The sequence below is a fragment of the Lycium ferocissimum genome, chromosome 10, assembly GCF_029784015.1.
Source record: "Lycium ferocissimum isolate CSIRO_LF1 chromosome 10, AGI_CSIRO_Lferr_CH_V1, whole genome shotgun sequence".
In the NCBI taxonomy this organism is placed as follows: Eukaryota; Viridiplantae; Streptophyta; class Magnoliopsida; order Solanales; family Solanaceae; genus Lycium; species Lycium ferocissimum.
Genome location: NC_081351.1, coordinates 20719774 through 20739916, shown reverse-complemented (window position 1 = coordinate 20739916; position 20143 = coordinate 20719774). Strand labels below are relative to the sequence as shown.

General features: G+C 34.6%; 1 protein-coding gene across 1 annotated transcript; it reads right to left on the bottom strand.

Moving 5' to 3' along the window:
• Nucleotides 1-8160: 8160 nt before the first annotated feature.
• Nucleotides 8161-16713, bottom strand: LOC132032768 (uncharacterized). The gene is made up of 8 exons (XM_059422475.1): nt 16364-16713; nt 14306-14415; nt 14165-14221; nt 13381-13680; nt 12603-12850; nt 10634-10940; nt 9771-10044; nt 8161-8629 (listed from the first exon to the last, which is right to left on the bottom strand). Exons 1-8 carry the CDS (start codon nt 16694-16696, stop codon nt 8375-8377), a joined length of 1884 nt encoding a protein of 627 aa, XP_059278458.1. The 5' UTR covers nt 16697-16713; the 3' UTR covers nt 8161-8374.
• Nucleotides 16714-20143: the final 3430 nt, after the last annotated feature.

Below are 20143 nucleotides of genomic sequence, written 5' to 3'. Positions count from 1 at the left end.
TAATACCTACCTGTATTTGTAGATAGATGAGACACCACCAAATGTTGGCGTGGGTGGTAGATACTCAATCATTAATCAAAAAATTTCGGGTTCAAACCTGAAAATGAAGTCGTCATTGGTAGAAAGCACTTTACTCTCAAAGTGGGATCTAGTTCCCATCACGAATTCAAATTAGTTGGATTTCGAAGAAACAATAAAAAGATGTATGACATACTCAAACATATGGCATGAAGCTAATGGGAAATGGATATACAAAAAAAATCTTGGTATATTGATTGATTGCAATTGTTACATTTTAATGTGACATTTTTTTTTTTTTTTGCAATTAACTGACTTTTCTTATGTGACATTATTACTATCTGAAAGTTAAATTATACTTTTTTTAATATAATTTTTTATCTTTTTAATATTTTGAGTTGTTCATTACGTCGATTTCTAATATTTTTTCACGTAATTTTCAAACATATAAGGAAATTCAATTGGTTCGAAAAATTTTGCTCGAATTAGCACCGAAATTAAATACTTAATCCTCAATCCCTCGTGTTCTGGACTTTTACCTGAAATGCAACGAAGAGAGTACAACTAATTCTCGTATTAAAAAACCGGGTAGGTTGCATATATAATAAACAATTCCCTAATAAAGAAAAGTGGGTAGGTTTACATAGTACAATTATTCCACTATTTTAAAGCTTTAATCCTATCAAAAGTCATAGACAATGTTACACGGTTAAAATAGTTTATAAACCAGTGGAAGATCATGCTCAATAAATAAATAAAGGCAGACTACATAGATAGACGTTTAATTAAAATTGTCTGGATTTTTCATTTAATACCTAAATTATGAGTCCGACCTTATATTGCTGAAGATGTGCCTATTGAACACGCCTCGATGACATGATAGATCATGTGTCTTTCACCTGAACTTGAGCACGTTTTACCGGAAAATATAAAGTTTTCCCTCCGAAATTTCGATTTTTTGCCACAATAATTTTTTTTTTTTTTTTTGGTTTCCCACCCGATGTCCGGTATCCGAATTGGAGCTCGACTATATTCAGATTCGCTCCGCATAGGGCCCCATCCGGGGGAAAGCAAGCGCTCCCTACCAAGAATTTTTCCATACCCAGAGCTTGAACTTGAGACCTCTGGTTAAGGGAGGAGCAGCCCCATCCGCTGCAATAATTTGTTTCCGGCAATTAACTATTTTTTCACTTATTTTGTTAATATAGTATAATTATGTGTCGGGACATACTATTTTGGAATCAGGGTATTATTTATTGATTTACTCTATAGTGGCAGAGCCATATAGGTTCAAGGACAGATGGTTAAATATCTTTCGTCGAAAAAGATAACTATGTATATATGTCAAATATTAAGTTTTATGTCAAATATAAGATTGCCCTCGTTTGGAAATTTGAAACCCTATGGAATATCTTCCTTCATTTCCAGAAATTAATACTTTGTGAAATGTAGAATATAATGCACTCTACTATTTGTCCATGCTGAAAAATATTTCATGAAGAATATTCTCTCTTTCTTACTTGTCTACCAAAATTGGTCGAACATAACATAAAAACGTTAAAATTTAGAAGGGAAAAGGATTAAATTTTCTCCTGTACTGTTCAACATTGAATAACTTTGTCATTTGTCAAACTTTTGATCCAATCTTACCGGCTACCGCGTTATTAAGAAAATGACTCTTTTTTTCCTTGACCCCTAACTGAACTCCAATTCAAACATAATTTTAAACCGTAGAAAAAACGCGAGGGATAAATTTGGATCTTTTTTTTCGAAGTATTTTGGACATATTGACTATTGAGTCCATACTTTTAATGCTGCAACTCAGTTTACAACAAATTAAGTCAAATACGAAATAATTTGTTAGCGGCAAGTGCTTGAATAAACCTATAGTCTAACGGAAGGAAAACTTGAGCAATTTTGAATAGTTAGAGGCGAATTTATACCTTTTCCAAAATTTAGAATCCAAACATGATTTGTTTAAACATAATTTTATGTTCTTTCTTGAGGATATATTTGTTTTTAGTTTATTAGTGGTTAATGAGTCATGTCAATTGGCTTAACAATATAAGAGCAGCTTCTAATGAAGTTACTGCTAACCTGCTAGTTCATTTAATTTATTGGTGCTAGTTGCAGCTACTTCCAATGATTTTCAGTTATTAATTAAGTCTCACACATTATCATCTAAGTTCATAATTGAAGAAAAAAACCTTATTTAATATGTTATGGACCCAAAGTAAAACATAGTAACATACCCCGAAATTGGAGATTTTATTTTTATAATCTAGTGCTCTCACAATAGCAACATCAAATCACGTACCCATTTTCTAAGAATAATTGTCATTTTTGTGGCCAAAAGAAAGAAACACCTAAAAATGAGAAAAATAGTACTACCATCAAGGTATTATGATGGAATGGATAGAATCAATTCACCCTTAATCGTAAAATCTCGAGTTTGAGTCCTTAAAGAAGAAAATGAGAGAGGGGAACAAGGGGTCAAAAACTTACCCGCAGAGCCACCTGATGTTTATATCAAGTCAATAAATGCATGACGACACGTGTTTGCATATAGACTTTTAGCACTTAACCATATAACATTAATAAACATACATTTTCACCTCATTAAATCAATTAAATATAGTAAATCTACATGATTGATGTAAAGTGTAAACACCTGATGCGGATAAGTTTTTACCGAAAGAGAGAGAAACTAAAAGCATCACCAACAAAAACTATGAAGGAATTAGGTGAAAATTCAAGGAATATCATTTTGGGCTTCTATACTTGTTAGAGCCCAACACATAGTTTGCTGATCCATTATGCTCCTCCATATATATTTGGGCCTCCAAACTCTCCTTCACCATTCTACTTACCATTTTTCTACTTTTGACAATTGTTCAGAGTAGGAAAGTATCTCAGCACGGGTTATTTAAACAAAAATAATGGAGTTATATAAGACTTGGAAATCATCCAAACATAGGACTAAATTTAGATTATTGACCATGGAACCACCCTCTTGGTGGCAGTGAAGTATATATACACAGAGCATTCAGAAAATTCTAACACATAATATATGCATAAAAAAATTAAAAACCATCCCAAATTTACACCGATATTTTTCCATGTATCTTTTCCTTAAAAAAAACTCTCCACATCTGATTCTACTTATCATTTTTTCTACTTTTGACACTTGTTTAGAGTAGAAAAGTATCTCATCGCTGGTTATTTAAACAAAAAAAGGAGTTATATAAGACTTGTAAACCATCCAAACATAGGACTAAATAAAAGGTGGTTCAAAAAATGATTATTGACATTTAAACTCTTGGTGGCATTCTTGATTATTATTTATATATACACTGAATTCCCTTATTAGAAGATTGTCAATTTAACACATTATATATAAAATTAGAAAGAAAATCAAACACTATACATCAAGAACTCAATTTTTTAAAGATAATACATAGAGTGTCAAAATAACCTAGAAAGCAAAATGAGAATTTGGCAGAGCTCCTCCTCAATGCTATTTTGAATCATTCTCATGCTCATGTGCAGGAATTCTAAAGGTTGATAATATCCCTTTTGTTAGAAGATTATATTGTACGTATAGAAAAAAAATTAAAAAGAATTCTATATATATATATATATATATATATATATATATATATATATATATATAATTGTTAAATCTATTTGATATAAAAGAAGCTTTAGTATAGTACTAAATAAAAGGTGGTTCAAAAAATTACTTTAGGTTCTACATTTAAACTCTAAACGTGGCATTCTTGATTATTATTTTTTTTTTCTGAATTCCCTTATTAGAAGATTGTCAGGTTGATCTAGTATTGAGTGCAATGAGTGAAATTAGAAAGGAAAAATAAGACAAACACATAGATCAAGAACTCAATTATGCTGTAAAGAGAGTACATAGAGGCAAATAACCTAGAAAGCAATAATTGAGAATTTGGCAAAGCTAACATGTGCCTCCTCAATGCTATTTTGAATCAGGGGTTTATTTGCATAATCCTTTTCTTGTTTTTCTTTGCCCTATTGGTTTTGATATTTTTTTTTTTAAAAAAAAAACAACTATCTGGTATTTAGAGTTCACTAATCCAATTAATTCACATTCTCATTAGGTCCCATTAAAAGGAGATATGAGGTTTCTCCATTTTAAGAATTCGAACCCGCTACCTCTGATTATGAGTTTAGAGATTCATCAATTCTATTCCACTTGTTGGTAGTCCTATTGGCTCTATTACTTCTTAGTTAATTTGTCTTGTAAATACTCAGTGAGGATGCAAATTTAGAGAATTATTTATGGGTTTACGGAAATTCAATAATTTTTCTTCAGATCCTGTATATACATTAAAAAAATCATGCATTGAAATATCATATATATATTTTACTGTAAATCTATTGTTGTATATTTGAGATCAAGGTCAACGCATATAAGTTTTAAATCCTGAATCTGGTGATGCTCTATCTAACATTAGCACATCGAACATAATCACGTTTCAATACCCTCTTTTTCCTCTTCCTATTTTGTTTTTTCTATTAATTAGTTTTTAAAATTGTGTAATAAAATTTAGAGATAATCTTGTTGTTGCCGGCCACAAGCTAATTTGGACACTTCCACTCAAACCCACACGACCACTCACACTCCCATCTAAAAAGACAAAAAAATAAATGATACTAGTATGTAAATTCGTACCTTAATAAGTTTATAGAAATAAGACATTTGGTGCAATGTTTCTTTTAAACATCTGGCACTTATTTTTAAAATGATCCTTAATGTTAAAAAGGTGCATTGCGATCTTTTTTTTTTTTTCGTTTGCCATTAACTATTCTATGTTCTGAATTTACTGACCTGATTAAGTCGAATTCATGCCGATAAGGTCACTAAAGGGAGAAACGCTCCTTATCAGAAGCTTTTCCATTCGCAAGACTCGAACTTGAGATCTCTAATTAAGAGTGAAGAAATCTCATCTATCTCACTATACCCTTTTGTGGTTAAATTTCTATCTTCCAGAACTCAAAACAAACTATGGTGTTCTTATTATATGTTCTAACAAGACAACATAATTTTTCTCACGTTCACAAATAAATTCTATTTAAAAACATCCAATTTTTTTTCTGCAAAATTGTCCTACAGGATTTCCTCCTATCATGCTGTGGTAAAAATACAATAATATAGCTAATTTTCACTTCATCAAAACTAGAAAAAGCATAAAAGAAGGGAAGGAAATCCAACAATAACAATAATAAGTTGCGCCTTTTTCAATTAACAAATCATTTAAACTCAAATCAGACGACTTTAAATCTAAAAAGAGAATTCGTCTAGAAATCTATTTTGTTTCATGCAACTATTCTCCAATTACAGATAAAATATATATTTGAAAATTTCATCAATGTGATAAAATAAAAAAGGAAATCATTCTAGTCATTCCAACATTAATCAGCTGATTGCATTTTTCAATTCTCTGAACCAAAGTACATTTATAATTTCTAACAAACTATTGCGTGTATAGTACTCTACATGCCCATCCTTTCTTACTAATAAATTATATAGACGGAAAAATTAATAAGACACAAATCATACAGTCACACGAGTATAGCAACTTGTGAATGTGATTGAAATGTCACCACCCAATTTCGTTGCAGGTATTGTCCGTTTTGGCCTAACAGACATCACGGATTTGTCCTTTGGGTTACACTATCATTGACCTCAAAAGCACGTTTACCATGTGAATTTGTTTTATGCCTTACAAAGCCCTTCCCTTTTCCTTCTCATTCTAATATAAGATTCGTCTAAGTGTCGTATCACGCGCAAGACCCTTCTTCGTGTTTCGCAAGATATAAGCTCTACCAAAGTCCTCCTTTTGACTCGTCGTCCATCAGGGGCGTCACAGAAAAAAACAAATATGTAAAGACTAATTAATCCTCAACATTATCCTTCCTGAAGCTATCCAGTAAAGAATTACAAAAAATCAGAAAGAGAACAAAAATGTTAAATTCTCTTTCTTCTTTGTATCCTAAATTTTTATTATAAAAAAAAAAGGGAAATCAGGAACAAAAAGAAGGAAAGAAGAATATCAATGATGTACTTTATTCTGAATTGGATTTGAGGAACTTCTAGGCCTTCTCCTTAAACCATTTTCCACAGCTTTCTCATGCTCTACAATTGCTCCATTCACTTTGCCAATATTTGTAGAAAGTGAATTCAAAGAAACCATTAATCTTCTTGAATATTGGGATTGTAATCCTTCAAGAAAGAATGTCTCTTCAAGTGAAAAAGAAACCATGAATAAATGAGAGAACAATATGACTAAAGTAAGAAGAAATAATGTTCTATGACTGTTTTCCATAGAGGGGAAATTTGGTTTCAAAGAAGCTAAGTGAGATGAATATGGTCACACAAAGAAAAAACCTTGGTTTATAAGAATGAAAATAGGTTGATAGTCAAGTTATGGCTTGTGCTCAAATCTGACAAAACATGTGTAAATGGATAATATATTAAGAAAAATGATTGGAATATTTTAAAGGGTAGTCCATAGTGTTAAGTCAAAAGTTGCTTCCACACTTTGGACAGATCAATCCTTGTGCAAAGAGGCAGATATATTCCCATGACACATGTTTCGGCCTTGTGTGTGCAAAACTCAAAATAGGTGATCTAACGACCGCGCCTAACTACATATATTAGTAGTCATCAGATTCATATGAGCTACTGAAGAGTAAATAATGATCTTAAGGTTCATTTGATGACCGTTTTAAGAGAGGAATTTTGTTTTTCCAACCGTCGTGAGCATGGGTGTTATATTCGACATAATTGGTTCAAGTTCATTTGATGCGTGAGAGGGTCATAGAAGATAGATTAGATTTGACAATCTTAAGTAGTGGAGTCGATCCTAGCCAATAAGATAAGATATTGCCGACTAATCACTAGTTTTTGCTAGAATAATATTGCATAGTCTTCGAGCAAGTTCATGCTATGCGGATGAGGCAATGAGTTAAATATGAGGGCTTGAAAATAGATATAGGAGAGTGTTTTATAGAGAGTTTAACGCTAGTGATAAAGTAATCTATATATTAATCACATTATCATTTTGAAATTATGAGTTCAAATTTTTCTTGATATTTTAGTATTTCTTTTTTACATATATATACACTCACTTTATGTCGAATAATGTTGATCTTAGTTGAACACTTGAACCTGTTAATTATATGCTACATCTGCCACTATGTACTTGTGGAAAAAGCTCTATATTACAATTGGTAACCTTTTTGTTAATATTGAGAAACAAAACTTAAAATAAAGGGAAATTATATCCTTATTTTACTCTTTGCTTTTGTTGTTTAATAAAGGATAGGACTTGGATTCTTGGAAGCAACAGATCATGTGAGAGCTGATTTGACTAATAATTTAGTAGATCTCTTTGATTCAGACCTATTTTCTAAATTTAAGACTATATAAAGAACATGCTCATGTGACTTTTCACAATATACCACATTAGTCCTCTTTCTTCTGTGTCCTTTTGCTTGTATTATATTTTAAACATTTGAATCAGAGGTTTTTCAAGATCAAACAAGCACAGCTAAGGTTTGTTCGGAAAGAAGAAAGCATTCATGCTTTATTATCATGTTGTAAGTTTATTCGTATTAAAGTAGTATACTTCTCTTCTTCGATTTTTTTTTTTTTTTGGGTGGGGAGGAGGTTGATAGAGCAGGGGAGAAAAAGAGAGCAGTTTTCTGAGTATGATAAGAAATAGTAATAGATTTCGAACCCAGTAAATCAAATGGGTTGTGGTAGAATTCTGAACTCAACAAATAATGTTCATATCCACTTAATGCATGTAGGGGTGCTGGAGCTTTTCCCCCCACTGTAACTCTTTTTAGATATCATAAGAAGAACGATAAACACATAACTAATGAAGGAGATCCGCAACTTGAATAAGACACGCGAGAATTGAGATCTTAACTTCTATACCTTCTTCAATGAGTCTAAGTCTAGCTTCGCGAATCAGAAATTAAGAACCTATAGGTTTAGATCATCGAGCTCTCGGCTACCGCCATGCCTCTCGATCGATACACAGTTGAAGAGGCAAATCACAAAAGCTTTCTATAAAGGAAATGATTTATCAACTCTCAAAATAAACAAGCTAATTGAATTTATATTATGCAACTCTGACCAAAAAACGCATTATCCTACGCGAAAAAGAGCGAAGACATGCTAGAACCCCGGGAAAAAGGCCAAAAATGAAAAAGGAATAGCTACACCTTTCACACATTGCTACAAGAAGGTAACACTAAAATTTCTATTGCATATACAAGTTAATATCTTGTATTACATAGTAGAGAGATCAACTCACGAGGAACAAGAAAGCATGCCTACACCAGGCCTATATGCCCAAGCTGGAGGCAAGCGAGCGTATTTCTCCATGCCGGGTTGTTCGTCAAATGGATGTTGCATAAGTTGCAGTAGCCGTCGGACCTCCCTAAAATCACCTTGTTCAGCTGCATCTATTGCACTTTGGCATAGATAGTTTCTAAGGATGTACTTTGGATTTACAGAATTCATGGAGGCCTTTCTCTCCTCGTCTGATACACCACTAGTAGAGAGCTGTAGAGTAGAATATAGTAACTAGTTAAGCATCATGCATGCAAGAAAGATTTACAGAGGAGAAGAGTAATGAACAAAATGAGCACAAAGTGCAAACAGCGGAGAAATGGCGTAGTTTCACGCCTCATCATTGATGACAGCAGTTACAGCAGAAACATTTTATGTATTCACTTTAAGCTACTACCTACATCCCACTTATTTTTTTCCCCTTTTTGCTATTTTTTTCCCTTTTCATTTTTATGTTTTTTGCTCCTCTGTCCCTATTGGTTTTGACTCGAACTACGTATACATATGAGAAAAAAATTATATATATACATATAATAAGATCAAACTCATTCTAAACTCAAAAGTCAGGGTTAGGGGGTAGGTGCACACATAGTGAAGCCCTGGAGACCACCTTAGTCCAAAGGGAGTCAATTGACAACCCTTCGCCAAAAAATTACAGTGTAGATAGGTCAAAATTTTGTGTATACATACTATATGTTGAATCCCCCTGACATTGTGTATATATATTTGATAACCGTGGTGTCCTAGCCAGCTTGCGCGCACCTCGACTATTCCATGGGATACCTAGCACCTCTCCCACCAGCAACATGTACCATGTAACTTTGTCCACTAAGGCTAGGACAGATAGAAAGAAATCATCTTGTGCTTCTGTCTCTACTGGGATTTGAACCTAAGACCGCATGGTACTCATACCACTTCATTGACCACTAGGTCACACCCTTGGGTGCAGATTGTGTATATATACTTCTTTATATTTCGACTCCCCTTAGTGAAAGTCTTGGCTTTGCTTGTGCCAAACTGCCAATAGCAGCCCGTGTCTTAAGGGAAACAGTACAGGTGAGTAAGAAGCTCCTTACGAAATTGACAAGCATAATAAAATAGGACCCTGGACCCCTATGAACAGGAACACAGCGTGCTAAGAAAACAGACACACAAATCGAAGCACCATGAAAACAGTGTAAAGGCAAGGGCTTTCATAGCACTCCATCATGCTTATGTCCCTTAACCCTCAGTTATTAGTGAACAATTTAAGAAACGGGCTTAGATTACAAAGATGATGTGACTTCGCCAACATGATTTACAAAAAGAAGATAATTCCTAATTCACCAAAAAAAAAGAAGTTAACCATACATACCTCTTGTATGTAGGATTTCACCCAACTTGTCCAAGCTTCCTTCCGCTCCTTACCGATATCCAATAGAGCGGCTTTAAGAGGAATCAATAACTTGTCTTCTGGAATTGCAGGATCAGCCTTGATGTTCGATAGCAATCGGAAGAAGTTTGTGTAATCAACTTTATCAACAGCCATATTCTTAAGTAGTTCGCCAATCATCTGTTTATTGTACTTAGACAAACCAAGCTTTTTGGTCATGATTGCTTGATAGTCATCCATAAATTTGATGCCATACCTTAAAAAAGTCAATAAACAAAATGTCACTCAACAGTAAAAAGGTAAAGACAAGCAATTGAAAACATACACTCTAGTAAATGGTACTTCCTCCGTTTCAATTTGTTTGTCTTAGTTTGACTCAGCACGGAGTTTAAGAAAATAAAGAAGACTTTTGAATCTTGTGTCTTAAATTAAAGATGTGTAATGTGCCAAAATGTCCTTTGAATCTTGTGGCCTTAAATATGCCATGTAGGATGTTGGGTGTAAAAAGTTACTCCCTCCATTTCAATTTGTTTGTCTTAGTTACTATGTTTGGACGGATATTTTCTTTGACCATAATTTTTCAACTACTTTCTAAATATTTTGAATTGTTAATTATTGTGACTTATAGTACTTTTTATGTGGTTACTAAATATGTAAATTTTATTTTTAAAAATTGAAGATACTATATCTGAATTCACACCGAACATTAGTTAGTTTTACCCTCGTACTCCGAATCAAGCCATATAAATTGAAACAGATACCGGAAGTGGCATTCCTTTTGAACCAGACTAAAAGGGAAAGTAAGACAAATAAATTGAAATGGAGGGAGTAGTGTTTCGTGTCACCTCTCCATGGCATAATTCGCCTCCTTTTGATTTAGCAACTGTGCGGTAGATAGAGTAGTAGCAAACTGAGCAATATTCCATAAACCTATATCTGGCTGATTCGCAAAGCAGTATCTTCTGCCAGGTAAATCAGTGGTATTTGGTGTGTAACTGGGATCAAACGCGTCTAAAAATCCATAAGGGCCATAATCTATGGTGAGGCCTAACACACTCATGTTATCAGTATTCATCACTCCGTGTGTGAACCCAACACCTTGCCACCTTGCAATCGTAGAAGCAGTCCGCTCGGCAACTTCCACTGCCCATGCTGGAAAAAATGTACTCATACATCAATAAATGTGTGAAAAGTAATTTGTCAAAATAAGCAGATAAAAAAAATTCAACCCAAGGGTGTGGGCTAGTGGTAACTCGGAGGAGAACCATGAGGTCTCAGGTTCAAATCCTAGCGGAGACAAAAACACTAGGTGATTTCTTCTCATTTGTCTAAGTCTTGGTGGACAGAGTTACTAGGTACCTATTGTTGGCGGAGGTAGCGGGTACCCCGTGGAAACTGCAGGTTTTTGCTACATTGACGACCGCAATTGCGGAGCCTCAAACCGCGTCACGGAGAGCCAGCACATCAAGGCCGCGATTGTGAGGATCCAGACCCTAACTTTGAACATGAATATTCTCTTGGATAAATGAAGGTTGTATCCCTTGGTTGAAGACAACTTCGCAAGGGGTGTTCTCAGGTGGAATTTCTTCCACTTGAAAGTATTCCTAGGGTGTATTTGGTATGAAGGAAAACGTTTTTCTAGAAAATGTTTTCTTGGAAAACAAGTGGGTTTCTTAGTTATTTTCTAGTGTTTGGTAAGTAAGCAAGAAAATATTATCCCAAAAGCAACAACAACAACATACCCAGTATAATCCCACAAGTGGGGTCTGGGGTAATGTTTACGCAGACCTTACCTCTACCCTGGGAAGGTAGAGAGGCTGTTTCCGGGAGACTCGCAGCTCATAGCAAGACGAAAAGTAGTCAGTAGCAACAAGCAAAAACAATAGCAAGATAATAGGATAAAATACACAAGCATTTATATATAATCTAGTAAAACACTATGGCGGTGGGATGGGGTGGGGAGTACGAGTGGCAGGGAGTGGGATGGTCAAGGGCTGGAGGTTGGGGGCATTGGGTGCGTGGGGAGGAGAAAAAGAATTGGAATGTCACTTATGGAAGATTTGGGGAGGGGATAAAAAGCTGAGGGATAAATTGTTTTCCTAGAGAAAATGTTTTCTATCAGCAGAGCCATTGTCCTCATTTTTAAGGAACATGTTTTCCTAGAGAAAATGTTTTCTAAAACATTTTGACCAACCAAACATGGAAAAATTGGAAAACATTTTTCCTCCGTACCAAACACACCCCTAGTCTTGATTCATTTTGTTTAGCTTGATTAGGGTGTTTGTTTGCAAATGGATGTTCTAATTATTGCTTACAATTTGTCTATTCTAAATTCCTATTGCTTTCCTTTTTTCGTGTCTATCCCTATCTCAATCTACATCAGAATATATCAATATAATGAAGCTGAAGTTAGAACTATGTTACAAGAATAAATGTGTAAACTCCAAGTCCATTTAAAACTGGTGTCAGGTGAACTGAAAATAACAAGCTTACAAACAGAAACTAAAATATATGACCTTTTCTCTTATAGAAGCAACGGTAGGATTTTTATGACAAGAAAGGCATTTCCTTTCCTCAATGTTAGAGCATTTGGAGTGTAGATAGACGTTTGCTTAGTACATTAGTACTGTCTTAATGAGAAGATCATTAAGAGTTTTGCTGACAATGGAATATTGAGACAAGTACTACTCATCAACAGGCAATTATCATCACTCTCTTAGGTCACGCTCGATTCAGCATTAAAAAGAAGGACAAGTTTAGTGCAGGCACAAACAATCCACTCCTATATCCACTCAAGAAAAACAATATATTTACCTGCATATTTGTTTGAAGTTAAATCCACAGCCGAATCATCTTCCTCACCAGTGCTGAATGATATGCTTTCACTCTTACTCATGTTCTCTAGATGGGGGAAGTGATGTCTAATTGTGTAATCTGCTAAAGTACGCACAATCTCAAGGTCCTCTTTACCCCTAGAGGCATGTAGTTGGTAAGAACCAAAACGCAGAAAAGATTGAGCAACTCTGCAGACAATGGCACCAGGCTCATCTTTTGGATTCCCGCTGCATGAAAAAGAATAGAGTCATACATATTGAGAACAAAAAAACAGACTTGAATGGATCAAAAAACAACTATCTCGAGCATAATCATATAACATGGCTCCCTATTCATACTCCAAGTCTTCAGTGAAAATACTACTCCCTCTGTCCCAATTTATGTGACACTCTTTCCTTTTTAGTCAGACCCGAAAAAAATGACACCTTTCAATATTTAGTAACAATTTAAATTTAAACTTACCCTTTTACCCTCAATGAGATGATTTACAGCCACAAAATGTTTTAAACCACAAATTTCAAAAGTCTTTCTTTCATTCTTAAACTCCGTGCCAAGTCAAACACTTCACATAAATTGGGACGGAGGGAGTATATAGGTGGTTAAGTGGTTCTCACCAATTTCAGCGAATAAAATGCAAGCATATCATTCTCCTCAGAGTTCTCGGCTCATGAACGTTTCGCAAAAATGATAAGGCATATTGTACAATTAACTACTTAAAGAGAGAGAGAGAGAGAGAGAGAGACAGAGAGTAACATACTCATAAAACATGTCCCTGGTGACATCTTTTCCTGTCATTACGAGACAGAGTGCTCTTGTAGTTGGGATTCCAAGACTATGCATTGCTTCACTGCAGAGGAACTCGCGGATACTACTCCGAAGCACTGCAAGACCATCAGCAAAACGGCTATATGGGGTCTTCCCAGCACCCTTTAGCTGCAGTTCCCATCTTTCAGATTTTGAATTCAAAATCTCTCCAAGAGTTATTGCTCGACCATCACCTAGCTGACCAGCCCACGTACCAAACTGATGTCCTCCATAGTTCTGGGCATAAGGCACACTGCACAAGCAAATTCAACCTAACATGCTGTCAGACTATTAAAAGTGGGAGTGACAAACGGGCGGGTCGGATTGGAAATGGGCAGGTCAAAAACGGATAAAATATCCGACCTGCTCGTATTTAACACGGACAAAAAATGGGTTAACTGACGGATAATATGGATTATCCATGGTTTCAGGAATAGTCAGGTGAGAACACAAGCTAAAATCCAAAATCAGCTTAGACTTCCAAAAAGCAAGAACTCATGAAAAATATCAAGCAGACAAATGAATATTGATAATATGGATATCCACATTATCCATTTGGATATCCAGTTTTTTAGCGGATAATTTGAACGATCTCCATATTTGATCCATTTTTAAAAAATCAGTTATCCAACCCATGTCTAATGGGTCGGATCAGGTGGTTACTTTTTTTTAAAAAACCATTTTTCCAGCCCTAATTAAAATTTTAAGCAGATTCAAACTAGAGAAGTGACACTTACGCTCCCACTAAAGGTGATGCCCCCGAGAACAGAAATGGAAAATCAGGCCTCTCAAATCTGAAAGGTTAAAAGAACTCAGAGTTACTTCCATCATAACAACACATTAGAAAGGACAATCTTCAGCAACCATTAGAACCTCACTCTTTAGGATCCAACTCAAGTAACTCTGCTACTGATTCTGACCACACAACCAGCTCAGGATTCTCCACCTCAACAGAAGGCAACACTTTCGTATAGCAAGCATGCAATACCTACATAAGCACAATATTTGACTCTCATAAGTAACTTTCAACATAATTCTCCACCTCAATACTACATATGGAAAACCAGGATTTCAACTTTCTTGCTATGCAGACACCATTGGAAGAAGATTAACCTTCCTCATTTACCTATTACTGACCATGAAACAAGTCTATTTTTTTTTTTATTTAAGAAAGGTTGTAAACCATTTGAATATTTCCAAACGGGAACTGAATCCACAGAAATTCCCTAGCATCTGAACTATGGGAGTTGAAGAAACAGAACCTCAACTGAAACTAATTTCAATGCCATCTCTATCCACACAATTGAAGCACAATTTCTACAGACATGAATAACTAGAAACAAAATTTCCCCATCCCCTAAAGCAATAAAACATATTTTCTTCACATTTAAACTGGAAGGGACTGCAACACTTTAGGGGTAAAAGTTACAGTATAACTAATACCAAGTTAATTTGGTAGCAATTTAGTTGTTATGTATAAAATTCACCACATCAAGTATGGTGTGTGCCATACCGTTCATAATCTCACATAACTAATACACGTCAGTGTTATCAAAAGCGAAAAGCGCAAAAAAGCTCTAAGGTCAGCTGGGCTTTAAGCGCAAATAAAGCGTGGGCTTTAATGAAAAAAGGCGTGATGGTGCAAAAATACAAATATATATATATGTTTAGTCCAAGACTAACAATAATAAGCATGAATAACAAATATATGGACAAAGAAATTGTAAAAACATTACGATAAAGTGAAATATCAATTATCTAGTGTCATGTCTTCAAGGGAGGCTCATTGGCAAGGAAAAGTATGTCTCAGGGCCTTGATAATGACACTGAAGTGCACATAAAGCGAAGCGAAGCGCTCAACATGTTTTGAGCCTCGCTTCAAGGCTTAAGCGCGCCTTTGAGAACTCTGATACACATAACACATACAAGTTATAAAGGAATTTATGTATTATTTTATGCGGGGTAGAAGATGGAATAACTAATACACGAATAACTAAACCCTGCATAACTAAATCCTACAACTAACCCCTACATAACTCTAACCAGCAACCAAATGACCCCTTATATTACATATACGACACCAAGATTTCGACTCTTTTGCTATGCGACCAAAGAAACTGTCTCATAAAACTAGCAGAAATTGAACCTTCCTCATATATCTAACAATCGAGGACAAGGGGTCGCTTGATTGCTGGTTAGAGTTACGCAAGTATCACTAATGCAAGAATTTAGTTATGCAAGGTTTAATTATTCATGTATTACTTATTCCACCTTCTACCTGCATAAATAATACGTATCCCCTCATAACTTCTTGATGAAGTAGATTTCCACATAACCTTTCAATGAACTAGATTCCCTCATAACTTATACATGTATTAGTTATGCGGGACTACTGGTAACCAAACACCGTAGTTGGTGTGCTGAATTTTATACATAACAACTAAAATGCTACCAAACGTGCTACTAGTTAATACATGAATTATTAACGACATGAATTATTAACTTCTTAACCAACAACCAAATGACCCCTTATATTACATGTACGACATCAAGATTTCGACTTTTTTGCTATATTATGAGAGATGAGCTAATGCTTGGGGTGGTTGTACTGGGTGCAATTGGTGCAGTACACAGCTGATGGAAACTTGATCTTCACAAGGAGGACACAAGTTTCATTAATTACATTTAGACCCCCTTAAGTTTAGTTCTTTAGTAATCCTTATTACCCCAATTCTCATCAATAAAAATCAAATCTTTAGCTCTGTTTACTATAGCTTTAGCTTAGCTTAGTTTTTAGCTAGACTTCTCCTCAAATTCCATTTTGTATCACAAAAACAATAAAACCCCAATCTCAATCACAACAAAAAGAACACAAATATCAACAAGAAAAAGCAAAATACAATAATAATTTTAAAAAAAAAAAAAAAAAAAAAAACCTCTCGTTGAAGGGTATCAGTTCTTGGATCAGGAGGCAGTTCACGAACAAAAGAATGATCCCAATTAAGTTCTTCAAGTTTCAACATATGTTTACTGTTATTTTCATCATTTACTAAAGTTTGGTTCTTTAAATTGCTAGTAACTGAATCAACGGTTGCAGATGTTGAGTCCATAGATGAAGAAAAAAAACAAGGGTGGTGATTGTGTTGAATTTTTGGGTATGATGATGAAAAGGGGTTTTTATTTGTGTGAAAATAAAATCTGGGTTGGAGAGATATGGAGAAATGGAGAAGAGAGGTGGATGAAGAAGAAATTCTTGAAAGTATTTGCATACTTGTTTGTCTGTTTTTAATTTTTATGAGGACTGAAATGAAATAGTGGTAGTACTAATTTCTTTATTGAGATAATTTGATAACAATAAAAAAAAAAAAAAAAAAAACACCTCAAGTATCACGTTTTTTTTTTAGTTTTCTACCTGAACTACCTAACTTATCACCACTTAGTTTGCAAAACACACCTCAACTATCACTTGTTCACTTTTAATGAGGTGTGTTTTGCAAAACTAATGGCCATCCGAGTAGAAAAAAAGTAAACAATGATAGTTGAGGTGTGTTTTGCAAACTAGTTGGTGATAGTTTAGGTAGAAAACTCTCACACATGATACTTCAGATAAGAAACACAAAAAAACATGATACTTGAAGTGTTGTTTTTTACTCTTAACCCTTCTTTATTTTTATTTTATTTTTTTACGTCGTATCGGGTAGGGCTGGGCATAAATATCGAAAATCAAAAAACCGGACCGAACCGAACTTCAAGAAACCGAAACCGAAAGAACCGAACTGAACTAGTTTGGTTCGGTGTTTGGTGTTCATCTTCAAAAAATCGAAACCGAAATAGCCGAACCGAACTTTGATGAAACCGAACCGAAGAACCGAAATTTATACATTACCCAAAAAAATTAAAATAGTCCAAACCCATTAAGTTTAAGCCCAAAAAAACCCCAATTGTAATAAGCTCTCTTTTGCTTTTGTATCCCTAATTTTTCAACCAGAAAAAATCAAATATCCTTAACAAAGGAAAGGTGACTAGGATGTGTCTTTAGGATTAATGTATATGTGATTTATGTGTTTTCTTAATTATTCTTCTTTACGTATATAACACCTAGTAATCCTATATTATGGTTATGGTTTTACGTCTCGTTTGTGTATCGTTTGTTTGATTTTGATTTTAATTCGTTAGTTTTATGTTTTATTGCTTTTGAGAATATGAATTAGTGTAAATGAAATCGCTTCTAATATCACATCAAAAAAATCGAATTGAAAAAACCGAAACCGAAACGAACCAAACTTCAAAAAACCGAAACCAAAAGAACCGAACCGAACTAGTTTGGTTCGGTGTTCGGTGTCCACCTTCAAAAAATTGAAACCAAAATAGCTAAACTGAAGTTTGATAAAACCGAACCGAAGAACCGAACGCCCACCCCTAGTATCAAGCACTCATAGTGCGATTAGATTAAATTTGAATTCGCGCCGATATTCTATTAGTGATAAAGACTACTCCATACAAAAGCTTGAATCAGATTTGTCCAATGAAGGATGAAAAGTAGTTACCAATCTATTATATTTTGGTTAGTAGTACTGATTTGACAAACTAAAACTATGACTATTCATCTTATGTTGAGAAAATTGAAACTTTGGTCCCTAAACTATGTTAAAATCCAGTTTGTCCCTTTCTATTACTAACATGGAATAATGTAGTCTCTTCACCACATATGAATACGGTGAAATAAAATGTTACTTTATGCTTTGCTAAATATCTTGAATTCGAGCTCTAGGAATTTAGACTTTTTCGATTCTCTATTGTGGATCCGGATTAATCGAGCGTAAACTATGTGGAAAAAAAGTGAATGTTACTTTATCTTTAATTAAATATCTCGGGTTTCAACTTTAATAATGAAATCCTTCTCGATAGAGAGCACTGAAATCTTCAATAGTAAGCTTTTTACGTCGTGAATCCAGATTAATCGAATCAATAGATAATGAACATTGGATACTTGAAGAAAGAAAAGACGTGAGATTCATATTGTTACCGCTTGACTATTAGGTTGTCCAATTAAGGACTTCCTTTGTCTATTCTAGCACATTAACTTTTTCATTATTACGCATTCGTCAATGAGAAATATAATTAGTAAAGATTTGTATAAACGATATTTTATTTGGTATTGAAGCGTAATAATAATTAGTATGCATTGATTTGATCAAATGGTACATGTGCCCATAAAAACTACTGCATGAATTGGCACTTTCTTTACCCATCTGCTATTAATATCAACAGATGATGCAATTAAGGAAGTTAGTAATATAATAGTGTCAAATGATTAGATTAGAAAACAACTACAAGAATGAAATCAATAAGATGAGGACCAAAATTAGAGATTATTTATGCGTGAGGAGCCAAAATTGCAATTTTCTCTTTTATGTTTTATAGGAGTAGTATTTATGTATTTTAATCTTTTAAATTTAATTTTGTTAGGGTCATAGTCTTTATTTATTTTAATCTTTTTGTGTTTGAGACTTTGACTTTTCTTTGTTTGTCTTTGTCCTACATATTTTCTTTTGAAAGAAATATGTGACTAGAGATTATACCTTCTTTGAAGATGGGAACGTAACACTGGCATTTGGAATTTGAAGAAAATGACTTTTAAGATTTTGTTCATATATTATAATTTATAATTATATGTAAGAGAGGAAGTATTGCTTTTGTTGTCCTCACGGGGCTAAATTTGGTATTTTGTAAAGTCCCTTTGCAGTGACAGGTGTTGTCCAACTTTTACATTTTGAGTTGTCCCTCTTTTATATAATACCCTTGAGTTAGTTATATTTTACTTCAGTTGCCAGCATGTAATTTGGTAAATAATGGCAACTTTTGAGATATTTTTCAAGGCCCAAATTAGTCTCCAATCTCTCTTGCGTCATTCATGTATTGATGGTTAGTCATTGGTTTGCCACATGGATAAATCAACGTGTGCTGCTTTTTCTTTTTAACCTTTGTCAACAAAACAAGAAAATCTTAAAACTTGTAAGGGTCCTGCAGAAGTTTTTCACTCTCTCTTTTTCAAAGTAAGTTGTCACATTTTATTTTCTCGTATTTTAATTTAACTGATGTTCTGTGTTAATGCAGAGGAAATTTGAGTTGACATTTTTCTATTTGTTTTGCAAATAATACTGGGTCTTCTGCGCTCTCTCTCTCTCTATATATATATTAAAAAGCTAACGGTCAGATCCCCAATGGTATCTCATCCGACCGGCGACCAAGTAACGCCGCCGGACCACTACAAGACCAGGTAACGCCAGCCACTTTTTCGGCCAGATATACTTTTCTTCTCTCTTCTCTTTTCTTCTTCTTCTCTTCTTCTCTACTTCTCCTTGTTTCCCCTTTTCTTTCTCTACTTCTGGCGCTCCGACCGGCGGCCAGAACACCGCTGCTCCGACGCCGGCGACTTTTTTCGGCATCATTTTCCGGCTAGTCCTCTCTTCTCTTTCTCTCTCCTTTTTTTTCTTTCCTTTCCTCCCTTTTCTCTTCTTCTTTTCAATCTCTTCCAGGAAGCATTCTCCGTTAGCGATGTTCAATAACTCACTGCGTTGAACAAAGGTTTTCGGCAGCGAATGTTTGGTTATTTGAGTTGAGTACATGCGGTTTCTGGTGTCTATACACTTGTAGTTATATTTTGCTGCCTTTAGACCTTTGAATAATTTATTAGTTCATACTTGCTTTCGTGG

Bases quoted from the DNA above. Each gene is read 5' to 3' on its own strand.
- LOC132032768 (XM_059422475.1), bottom strand. From the start codon at position 16,696: ATGCAAATACTTTCAAGAATTTCTTCTTCATCCACCTCTCTTCTCCAT. The intron at 13,681-14,164 runs GTAAGTGTCACT...TTGCTTGTGCAG, and splicing joins GCATCACCTTTAGTGGGAGC to TGTGCCTTATGCCCAGAACT. The intron at 12,851-13,380 runs GTATGTTACTCT...TTTTTCATGCAG, and splicing joins ACCAGGGACATGTTTTATGA to CGGGAATCCAAAAGATGAGC.